Genomic DNA, 11864 nt, shown 5'->3' on the forward strand with positions numbered 1-11864 from the left:
ACTTTTGGCAGCAGAACTGGTGGTTGGATTGATCTGGAGTTGGGGATTGTGGAGGTGGAGAGCTGGTGGGGAAAAAAAGTGAAAATGTTAGTCACTCAGTCCTTTCTGACTTTTTGTGACTCCATGGACTGTAGCCCTCTGTTTGTGGAATTCTCCAGGCAAGAATACTGGAGTGGGTGCCATTCCCTTTTCCAGGGGATCTTCCTGACCCAGGGATCCAACCTGGGTCTCCTGCATCGCAGGCAGATTCTTTACCATCTGAGCCACCAGCGGGGTGCTGGTGGGACCACAGAAATGCTTAGGGTGTGGTGGGAAGGGACATGAACTTGGGTGGGTTGCCACAGAGAGGCTGTTCCTACTGAGTAGGTGGAAAGGCAGGTTTCCTGGTGAGACTGAGTGGAGAGGAAGGGAAGGAAGAGTTATGGTCAGAGAAAGGTGCAGGCTCTGGTATCATAACCCAGGATAGTATACGTGAAATGGGTTCAAACTGTCAAGTGTCATTTCGCTGTTTAGAGTCTGTTATTAGTAGAGCTTGAGTTTAAAAGGGTTTATGCCACACTGGATGTGGAGAATGGAATGAAAGTTGGGGCGAGGTGAGAAACCAGCCCCCAGCTCGCAGGAAAAAGCCGAGTCTGGATTAAGACCAGAGGAGGCGCCAAGGAGGCTTCAGAATTGAGGGGGCGGGGGTGGTAGGCTCTAGAGCGGATCTGGTTGGGACCTCCGTCTGGGGTTGGGGGGCGGGGCGGGGAACAGCAGACGGTGCGGGTGCTGGGCTGGGCTTGGCTTGGCCCTGTCAAGATTAGGTGCTGTGGTGTGGGGGGGATGTAGGGTCTGGAGCTTGGAGGCCGCCCCCGGCACATTGACCTGTCTCCCGCACAGGGCTCATGGGCCCCCAAGAAGGAGCCGTACACCCGGGAGATGCTGGCGATCTCCTTCATCTCGGCGGTCAACCGCAAGCGGAAGAAGCGGCGGGAGGCGCGGGGACTGGGCAGCAGCACAGACGACGACTCGGAGCAGGAAGCGCACAAGCCTGAGGCGGGGGCGCCGGCGCCGCGGGCCCAGGATCGGCCGGAGGGGCAGCGGCCGGGAGCCGCCGCCCCCGAGGCCCCCGGACGCCTCAGCCCCCCGGCGGCGCCGGAGGAGCGGCCGGCCGCGGACACGCGCTCGATCGTCTCGGGCTACTCCACCCTGTCTACCATGGACCGCAGCGTGTGCTCGGGCAACGGGGGCCGGCGGGCGGGCGCGGGGGACGAGGCGGACGACGAGCGCAGCGAGCTGAGCCACGTGGAGACGGACACGGAGGGCGGCGCAGGGTCCGGGGGGCGCCCGGCGCGCCGGCCCTCGTTCAGCTCGCACCACCTGATGCCCGGCGACACCCTGGCGCGGCGCCGCCTGGCCCGGAGCCGCGCGGACGGCGAGGGCGCGGGCGCGGCCGCCGGGCTGCCGGGCTCCGCCTCCTCTAGCAGCCAGGAGTCGCTGCGCCCCCCGGCGGCCGTGGCGGCGGCGGCGGCGGCGCTGGGCTCGCGGCCCTCGCGCCTCGAGGCGCTGCGGCTGCGCCTCCGCGGCACCGCCGACGACATGCTGGCCGTGCGGCTGCGGCGGCCGCTGTCCCCCGAGACGCGGCGGCGCCGGAGCAGCTGGCGCCGCCACACAGTGGTTGTGCAGAGCCCCCTGACCGACCTCAACTTCAACGAGTGGAAGGAGCTGGGAGGCGGGGGTCCTCCGGTGTCCGCGGGCCCGCGGGCGCACAGCGACAACAAGGACTCGGGCCTCAGCAGCCTGGAGTCCACCAAGGCGCGGGCCCCGTCGACCGCCGCCTCTCTGCCGCCCGCGCCCGGGGACCCGGGAGCCCCGCAGAGCCAGCCCCCGCGCCGCTCGGCCGCCTCCCGCCTCCATCAGTGTCTGTGACACCGCCCGCGCCCGTCACCCCCCTCCCCGCCCCGGTTTCCCAGGAGTCGTCTTTGCCTGCACCCCTTCTCTAGTCGCCCATGGGAGCATCCGGGTGCAAGTGGGGGGCGCTGAGGCCGTGTCTCTGGTTTGTGCGCTGGAATTGGTCGGGAGTGGCCAGAGGAGAAGCCGGGGCTGGACACGGAGTGTGAGTGGAAGGCAGGGGCTCCGAGGCTGAGGAGACCGAGAAGGGTTAGGCCACTGGGACTCCGTGCAGGGCTGTGAGGGTCTCTGTCCCCTGGATAAGTGTGCCCTTCTGGGCCCTTGTGTCTGCACTTAGGGACCCTTATCGGCCCATGGGGTGTGGATAGGGAGCCCCTAAGGCTCAGACTAAGGAGAAGACACTGGGTGATGCGGGCTCCTCACGCCTTTCCTCTGTCCTCCCCGCCCGCATTAGCCCCTAGCTGCCAGCTAAGGCGGGGTGCGTGTGTATGTATATTGGGGGAGATGAGGTGGGGCGATAGTGTCCGTGGGGGCGGGGTGGTGTGTGCGAGTGTGTGTTCTCATTGTCCAAGTGTTTCCAGTAGCAACTCCTGCCACTCCTGCCCCTTTCCTCCCCCGCCCCCATCAGGGCTCCCTGTCTTCCCTGCACACGGGATCCTGCTCCCCTGCTGCTTGTCAGAGCCAGAGAAGGCGGGTGGGGCCCTTCCACAGAGGCAGGACTGACACCAGGGTTACTCCCCACACCAACCTTTTCCCAATCTTTACATTACGACCGTGGGGAGCTGCCTGTGCCCCAGACCATGGGGAGGGTCCAGAGTCCCCCTGCTAGACCTCTTGCCGCTTTTTGTTCTTCCAGCTGTGCCTGCTCCTTCCACAGCTCAGGCACACGGGCCCCACCTTCTTCCCTTTAAGAGGGAGGGTAGAAAACATCCTTGGTGTCTGTCTGTCTCTCACACTCTCATTCACTCACTCACACACACACAGATAGATGGATGGGATCTGCGCTGGGCTGCTCCTTCAGGAAGGGCAGGACCCAGCGCTCTCTTCCCCCAACAGCTGTAAATAGATCTCAGATCACAGGCCTCTCCACCCACGTCCTCACTCATCCCAGGGAAGCCCAGGGGGTTGTGAACCCACTGCCACATCTATCGGTCCTCTTGTTTTATGCAAAGATTTGCTGTAAAGTAGATTTCTTGATCCTCCCTCCCTCATCCTTTATTGTAAATATTGTCTCTAAATGTGTAACATATTATAAAGAATTTATAAGGATTTTTAAAGATGTTTTGCTCATTTAAAAAAGTGTTGTAACAGTGTTGAATAAGCCTCCGCCCGACGTCCGCATGTCTCCTTTCACTGTGTCCTTGACACACCTCTCTAGGCAACAACTAAGATTTCCTGCTTCTGAAAAGTCCTGTCTGAACAGTATAGTCTATATCTTGGAAATAAATGGCCTTCCTTGAGGCACGAGTCAGCTGTCTCAGTTGTTTGGGAGGGAGGAGAGGGACAGAGTGGGGCTGGGAGGGGTTGAAAGTGAGGTACCTGGCCCACGGAGCGGGGGCAGTGGGGCCGGGCCAGGTGGTGACTTAGTGGAGACAAACCTCTGCTTCCTGGTAGCTTGGAGGTGTCCTGGAAGACTGGCTTGAGCAATGACTTGGGCACAGAAGATAAGACGGAAGGGTGCTGACCCTCATCACTGCAGAAGATTTTCACGCACCTGCTCTCTTTTCCTGCAGAAACCAGGAAGGGCACAGGCACCTTCCTTCTCAGGGCTGTCTGGACCTTCAGAATGGTCCACAGGTGCTGGCCAGCAGAGAGGAGGCTTTGGAAAAGCCCAGGGTCCTCCCTGCTGGCCAGCTGTCATCGCCCTTTGTCTTATTCACATATGTAAGCTTACAACTTGGGATGGGCTTTCTTCCATGTCATGTCTCTATAGTTGCTCCTGCCAGCTTCAGGCTGCCTCTGATGATGCTAGTAGCCATCTGTAGGAAAAACAGATGCCAGTCATCAAAGAGAACCTAGGGAGGAGCCTTGGAACTGGGAAGAGCTTAGTGGCTCACTGAAATCTGCTTCCTTCTTCCACCTCTGTCCCAGAGGTTGTTTTTGATTGGCACATGGGCTAAGAGCTAGTGTTATTGTGGGCCCACACCAGCCCCCAAGGGCTTTATATGTCCTTAATTAATCCTCCAAAACTCTTTGGAGCTATGGTCACAACACTGTTGTCTCCATTTGTATATGTGAGGAAACTTTAGACACAGAGAGATGACATACTTGTCCAGGGTCACACAGCTAATAAGCGGTAAAGGCAGGATAAATCTAAGCCCAGAAAGCCATAAGGTCAGGGTTGCTGCCCACTGGGCTTCCTTCATGCTATAGTAGGCTTTGCGGGAGAATAGATCAAAAACCGGGTTTCTCTGGTGGCTCCGTGGTAAAGAATCCGCCTGCCAATGCAGGAGACAGCTTTGGTCGCTGGGCCAGAAGGATCCCCTGCAGAAGGAAATGGCAACCCACTCCAGCATTCTTGCCTGGAAAATCCCACGAGCAGAGGAGCCTGGCGGGCTATAGTCCATGGGGTCACAAAAGAGTCGGACACGACTTAGCAACTAAACAACGACAGATCAAAACCCTGTGCTTTCCTTCAAAACCAGAGAGAAATGAAGACATCTCCAGTAAAGAAAAGCAGGCAATTTCTCATTAGCAGGTCTGCCCTATGAGAAATAATGGAGTCCGGTGAGCTGAAATGAAATACACTAGATGGTAACTTGAATCTATATGAAAACATAAAGGACACCATTAAGGGGAACATGTAGGCATTATAAAAGGCAGTATAAATATTTTAATTAATTTATTTATTTTTTGGCCATGTCACATGGCTTGTGGAATTTTAGTTCCCCAACTAGGGATCGAATTTATGCCCTGTACAATTTCCATTGGAGGACTCCGCAGGGAGTCCTAACCACTGGACTGCCAGGGAATTCCCATAAACATCTTTATTTGTAATTCTTCTATTGTTTGTCCTTAACTCTCTATTGTTTAAAGGTAGTTGCATAAGATGATAATTACAAAACTGTTTTGACAGGCTTATAATGTATAAAGATCAAATTTTTATGATAATAAGAACATAAAGGAGTCAGGAGGGAATGGAGTTATAATGAAGCAAAGCTTTTGCATGTTATGAAAATTAAGTTAGTATTAATCTAAACTGTTTTAACTTAAGATGCTAATTGTAACCCCCAGGGCAACCACTAAGAAAATAACTCTCTCAAAATATTATAAATGAAAAAACAGCGAATTAAAAAGGTACACTAGAAAATATGTTTCACACAAAAAAGAGAAGGAGTCAAGGACTGGAAAAACAACAAAAACATAAGACATGAAAAACAGTAAAATGGCATAAATCCTACCTTATCAGTAATTACATTGAACGTAAGTGGAGTAAACACCCTAATCAAAAGACAGAGATTGGCAGAATTGATTAAAAAACATACTCCAACTACATGCTGTTCACAAAACCACTACTTTAGATTCAAAGACACAAAATAGTTGAAAGTGAAAGAATGGAAAAAGATACGAAATGATGAAAAGAGTTATGAAGGAGAGCCAGAGTGGTTATACAGGTATGAGATAAAATAGGCTTTAAAGATAAAAAATCATTGCTAGAGACAAGAAGGATGTTTTATAAGAATAAAAGGGTCAGTCTACCAAGAAGATAAAATGATTATAAATATATATGCTTCAAAAAATGATCTTCAAAAAATGAAGATCATGGCATCTGGTCCCATCACTTCATGACAAATAGATATGATAACAATGGGAGCAGTGACAGACTTTATTTTCTTGGGTTCCCAAATCACTGCAGATGGCGACTGCAGCCATGAAATTATGAGATGCATACTACTTGGAAGAAAAGCTATGACATAGACAGCGTATTAAAAAGCAGAGACATTACTTTGCCAACAAAGGTCCGTATAGTCCATCTATGGTTTTTCCAGTAGCATGTATGGATGTGAGAGTTGGACTATGAAGAAAGCTGAACGCCGAAGAATCAATGTTTTTGAACTGTGGCATTGGAGAAGACTCTTGAGAGTCCCTTGGACTGCAAGGAGATGAAACCAGTCAGTCCTAAAGGAAATCAATCCTGAATATTCACTGGAAGGACTGATACTGAAGCTGAAGCTCCAGTACTTTGGCCACCTGAGGCAAAGAGTTGACTCATTAGAAAAGACCCTGATGCTGGAAAAGATTGAAGGTGGGAGGAGAAGGGGACAACAGAGGATGAGATGGTTGGATGGCATCACCGACTCAATGGACATAAGTTTGAGCAAGCTCTGGGAGATGGTGAAGGACAGGGAAGCCTGGGATGCTGCAGTCCATGGGGTCGCAAAGACTGGGACATGACTGAGTGACTGAACAACAACAATATATGCTTCTAACAACAGGACCTGAAGCAGAAACTAACAGAATTGAAAGGAAAGTAGACAATTCGAAGCAATAGTTGGAGAAAATTCCAGTGGTTAGAGCTCCATGCTTTCACTGCCAAGGGCACAGGTTCAGTCCTTGGCCCCTCAAGTTGTGTGGCGTGACCAACAAGCAAACAAAAATCAAAACAATAGTTGGACATTGTCGCTTTCAATAATGACTAGAACAACTGGACAGAAGATCAATAAGGAAGTAGAAAATGTGAACAATACTATGAACCAACTAGATCTAACAATCTCCAAAGAAGCTTCCACCCAACAACAACAGAATATACATTTTCCTCAAGTGTGCATGGAACATTCTTCAGGATAGACCAAAAGCTAGGCCATAAAACATGCCCAGAACATTTAAATTACAATTTAAATTTTAATGAATTTAAAAGGATTGAAATCACACAAAGTTTGTTCTCCAAACACAAGGGAATTAAGTTAGAAGTTAGCAACAGAAGGTTTGGGGAAGTTCACAAACGTGGCAATATAAAAGCACACTCTTAAATATCTAATGAGTCAAAGAAGAAATCACAGGGAAAATTAGAAATACTTTAAGATAAATGAAAGCAAAAGCACAGCATGTCAAAGCTTATGGGATGCAGCTAAATTAGCTCTGTAAGGGAACTTTATAGCTGTAAATGTCATACTGGCAAAGAGAGATTTCAAATCAACACCGTAACCTTGCATCTTAAGAAACTAGAAAAAGAAAAGCAAACTAAACCCAAAACAAGCCAAAGGGTGGAAATAATAAAGAATGGAAATAAATGAAGCAGAAAATATAAAAAAAAGAGAAAACTAATAAAACTAAAAGCTGGTTCTTGGAGTGAAAGTGAAAGTGAAGTCGCTCAGTCGTGTCCGACTCTCCGCAACCCCATGGACTGCAGCCTACCAGGCTCCTCCGTCCATGGGATTTTCCAGGCAAGAGTACTGGAGTGGGGTGCCACTGCCTTCTCCTGGTCACTGTTAGAGGGATCTGTACCCCCCTTTCTCTTTAGGTTCCAAGATTCTCAAGAACTCTAGGGCCCATGCTTTTCTCCACCACGCAGACTCCCCCCGACCCCGGGGCCCAGAAGAGCGGCCTCTGCAGGATGGCCTCTTGATAAAACACAGGCCGCTCAGCCTTTCTCCCCCAAACCTCAGAATTCACCGCCCACTGGCCCACCAGGAACAAAACTGACAAATATTTAGTTCTTTTTCTTGGTCAGTCTAACTAGGTATTTATCAGTTTTGTCAATCTTTTCCAATAACTAACTTCTAGTTTTATAATGTTTAATTTTCTCTTTTTTTCTATTTTGTCATTTAAAAAATGCAAATCACAACCACAATGAGATACCATTTCACACTCACCAGGAAGATTAAATCAAGAAAATAGAAAATAACAAGTGTTGCTGAAGATATGGAGAAATCGGAACCCTGGAACATTGCTGGAGGCAGTGCAAAACATACAGCTACTATGAAAACTAGTTTGGTGGTTCCTCAAAAAATTAAACATAAAATTACCATATGATCCAGCAATTCCACATCCAGCTTTATACTCAATAGGAATGAAAACATATGTCCCAACAGAAACTTGTGCCTGAATGTTTATAGCAGTATTGTTCATCATAACCAAAAGGTGGAAATAGCCCAAATACCATAAATAGATAAATCATTGTATATACATAAAATGAAATATTATTCAGCCATAGAAAGAAAGAAATCTTGCCATTTACGACAACATGGATAGATCTTGAGGACATTGTGCTACATGAGACAAGTCAGATAGAAACGACAAATACCATATGCACTCTTTACATGTGGAATAAAAAAAAATCTCAGAGAACAAATGGTGGTTGACAGAAGCGGGGGTTGGAATGGGGTGAGATGGGAGAAGGGAGTCGAAAGGTACGAGCTTTCAGTTATATTTTAAGTCAGTCCCGGGGATGTAATGTACAGTGTGGCAACTATAGTTAATTATACTGTTGTACTGCATAGTTGAAAGCAAAAGAGTAAATCTTTACTAAGAGAGAAAATCTTAAGAATTCTCATCACAAGAATAAAATTTTCTCTAACTATGGATGGTGAGAGATGTTAACTAGACTTACTGTGGGGATCGTTTTACAGTATACACAAATATTGCATCATTACGTTGTATGCCTGAAACTGACACAATGTTGTATGTCAATTGTACCTCAATAAAGAAGTCTTTATCACTCACCCCACTTTATAAGTGATGAACCATCTAAAAATGAAATTAAGGAAACAATTCTATTTATAATAGCATCAAAAATAATAAAATACGTAGGAATAGATTTAATAAAAGTGCAAAACTTATACCAAGGAAATGAAAATATCATTGAAAGAAATTTTAAAAGATCTTAATAAATGGATATTCCATGTTTTAGATCTTATGTTGTTAAGTTGGCAGATTTAACACACTGCCTATTAAAATCCCCATTTTTTTGGTCTTTTTGGGCAGAAATTGACAAACTGATCCTAAAATTCCTATGGAAATGAGAGGGACGTAGAACTATCAAAACAATCTTGAAAAAGAGAGTTCCCAACTTCAAAACTTACCACCAGTCAAGACACTGTGCTACTGGCATGAGGCTAGGCATATACTTCATAGGAAAACTCCAAATCTGTTTGGGTTGAATTAAAGGAATAAGGATTTTTCTCTGACATGGGCAGGTGGAAGGACTACAGTGGTGGGTCTGAGCTGAAGCAGAGAGTCTGTGGATTTGAGTGAAATTCCTGGCACGTGGCCAGGGATATGGGGTGGAGCTTCTTGCCAGATGCCGTTAAGAGTGCTGTCAACCAGTCGGCATTAGAGAATATTGAGGGAGCCTATGTCAGCTAATGGGTACAGTGGCCTTGGGCCCAAGGCCCTGGCACAGTAAAGGATGCTTTGCTGCCCTGTGAGTTTAGGGTCACTTAAGCCACTCAGGGGCTTCCCTGGTGGCTCAGAGGTTAAAGCGTCTGCCTGCAATGCAGGAGACCTGGGTTCGATCCCTGGGTCAGGAAGATCCCCTGGAGAAGGAAATTGCAACCCACTCCAGTATTCTTGCCTGGAGAATCCCACGGACGGAGGAGCCTGGTGGGCTACAGTCCACGGGGTCGCAAAGAGTCGGATATGACTGAGTGACTTAACAACTAAGCCACTCAGAGATCAAAGAGGAAGAACATTCCCAGGGGACTCAGAGATGTGCAGATGCTGAGGGAGAAAATATGTGGACTTCCCAGGTTCCTATTGGTAAAGAAGCCCCCTTTCTACTATCAATTAGAATCTGGCTCTGAGACCAACCTGAGGTCAGTCAAATCCTTTGCTCAGTCACTCTCCCCATCAGTAGACAGGAGGTAATGACACCGATAGCCCATATGGTAAGGATTAAATGAACACTTAATCCGTGTGTTTGTGTGCTCAGCTTCTTTAATCGTGTCCAACTCTTTGCAACCACGGACTGTGGCCAGCCAGGCTCCTCTGCCCATAGGATTCTCCAGGCATATATACTAGACAGGGTTGCCATGTCTGTCTCCAGGGGATCTTCCCGACCCAGGGATTGAACCTGCGTCTCCTGCATTGCCTCCATTGCAGATGGATTCTTTACCCACTGAGCCACCTGGGAAGTCCGTAATATGTGTAATGATGAGTACTAAAAGCACCAAGAAAGCATGGCTAACAGGAGAGATGGGTCATGGGTTTGAGTCTTAGCTCCATCACTCTATAGCTACAAAGTCTCTAAGACTCAGTTCCCCTCCCTCAGCCATCAGATTGTTCACTGTGAATGAGTTCGGGTAGCCGTCATCTGCACCCCGCCCTCACCCTACCTCATCACACCACAGCCATAGGTAAACTCTGAAAAACAGTGTCAGATCATGTCACCTTCTGACTTGACCCTCCTATTGGTTCAATGGCCTGAGAAGAAATTCACCTTCTTTGCTACATTTGTCCAAGACCAAGACCTCCTGTGACGCTGTGCCCCCTTGCCAATTCTCAATCTACTTGGGTTTCATTCATTTTCTAGAACCCACAGATGACTTCCTACCTCAGGGTCTTCTGTGGGGGACACCCAGCCACCAGCTCCCAGACAATCCCCTTGTCGATTCTGAAGACCTGCCCTCAGTGTGACCTCAGGGCCTCTGGTCACACTCTCAGAGGTGGTCTTCATTACTCAGCCACCGCCTTTGCAGGCCTGCTTGCCTTCCTGGGGCACGGCTCACTGTCTGTCATGATTTTGCTCAGAAACCTCTGTTTTGGCTGGGTCTCCTCCTAGGTGCTGAGTCATAGGCCCAGTGAATCAGTAAGCAGTGCCCAGCCAGGAGTAGACAGCTGGGAGGTATTTGAAGGACGAATGAAATGCCTGGCCTAACTCCTGCTATGCACTGATGGTCCCATTTATGACTTGATCTTGAACTGTTGGTGAATGGGGGTGATTCTGGAAGATGAAGGGATTTTGGCTACTTGCCCAGCTTGCTGGAAATAGGATGGGAGAGAGAAGGCAAGATCTGCTGCCTTTTAAAAAGGACAAAAGGGGTGGGGTCTGACTTTCAGTCAGACCTCAAGGGCTACATGGCAGGTGGGTGACCCAGGGAGGGGGCATTCCCTGAAGACAGCAAGCACATCCTCAACCTAAGTGTGACTGGGTTCCAGCGAGGCCTGGAAAAGGGTGGTTCTTAGGCCATTGTAATTATCTCATGGGATGGAAGGGATGGTTTTACGGTACAGGTGACCCAATAATACCCCAGGTCTTGGCCACGCTGGAGAATTCCTAGAAGTGTAACCTCAAGGATGATTAGAACACACTGGGACAGTGGCACAGCCTTCAGAATTCCAGGGAAACCTGAAAAACCAAAGCAGGTCAGCTGGCTGGCCCACTTGATGGCAGGGCAGGCTAGACTCTGATGTGGTAGCCTGGAAGGGTTCAGGCAGCTTGCTGGCTATAGGGTCAGGGTCCAGGACCCCAGCCAACCAGCATCTAGGGTAAATCTCCTGTCAGGGGTCTTCCAATTTCAGAGGCGACCATGGTGTAAGAGGAACCAGTGGCCTTTGAGGAGGACAAAGCAGAAATGCAATGTGACTGAGACTAAATCTTCAGACTAGTATTTTGCAAACTGTGGGTTTTGACCCTTTCAAGGGTCATGAAATCCAGAGTGGGCTGTGACCAAATGTTTACGATTTTCCAGGCAATAGTACTGGAGTGGATTGCCATTTCCTTCTCCAAGGGATCTTCCCAACCCAGGGATCGAACCTGGGTCTCCCGCATCGTAGACAGACGCTTTACCGTCTGAGCCACCAGGGAGGTCAGCAGAGTATACAGCGGGTGCTATTTCACTAAATATGTGGATGTTTGTGTACGTGTGGACATGTCTAAATCACTGAGATGTAAAATGGATTTCCTACTGAGATACAGCTGAAGAAAACAGTTTGAAAGCTGATGTTCTTGACAGGATGGATGGAGACCATTAAAGGGTCAGCTCACCCAAAGGGCAGGAGGCTGAGGCCCGATCCAGGGAACAGCTGGAGGTAAG

The 11864-nt window shown here is 48.9% G+C and overlaps 1 protein-coding gene and 1 non-coding gene across 8 annotated transcripts in view; one reads left to right on the forward strand and one right to left on the reverse strand.

Annotated features, from left to right (window-relative positions):
• The window catches only part of ARHGAP23 (Rho GTPase activating protein 23), an 81320-nt gene extending 77970 nt beyond the window's left edge, over nucleotides 1-3350 (forward strand). For all 7 annotated transcript variants that reach the window (XM_024980830.2, XM_024980828.2, XM_024980832.2 and 4 more), the window contains one exon: nucleotides 880-3350. In XM_024980830.2, coding sequence (XP_024836598.1) covers nucleotides 880-1908 — 1029 coding nt within the window. In that variant the 3' untranslated portion in view covers nucleotides 1909-3350. The remainder of the gene's footprint in view (nucleotides 1-879) is intronic.
• An 8213-nt stretch (nucleotides 3351-11563) lies between these two features.
• TRNAR-ACG (transfer RNA arginine (anticodon ACG)) lies at nucleotides 11564-11635 on the reverse strand. The gene has a single exon. It is a non-coding gene; the product is annotated as a tRNA-Arg (tRNA).
• Nucleotides 11636-11864: the final 229 nt, after the last annotated feature.

Source organism: Bos taurus, chromosome 19 (assembly GCF_002263795.3).
Source record: "Bos taurus isolate L1 Dominette 01449 registration number 42190680 breed Hereford chromosome 19, ARS-UCD2.0, whole genome shotgun sequence".
Lineage (NCBI taxonomy): Eukaryota > Metazoa > Chordata > Mammalia > Artiodactyla > Bovidae > Bos > Bos taurus.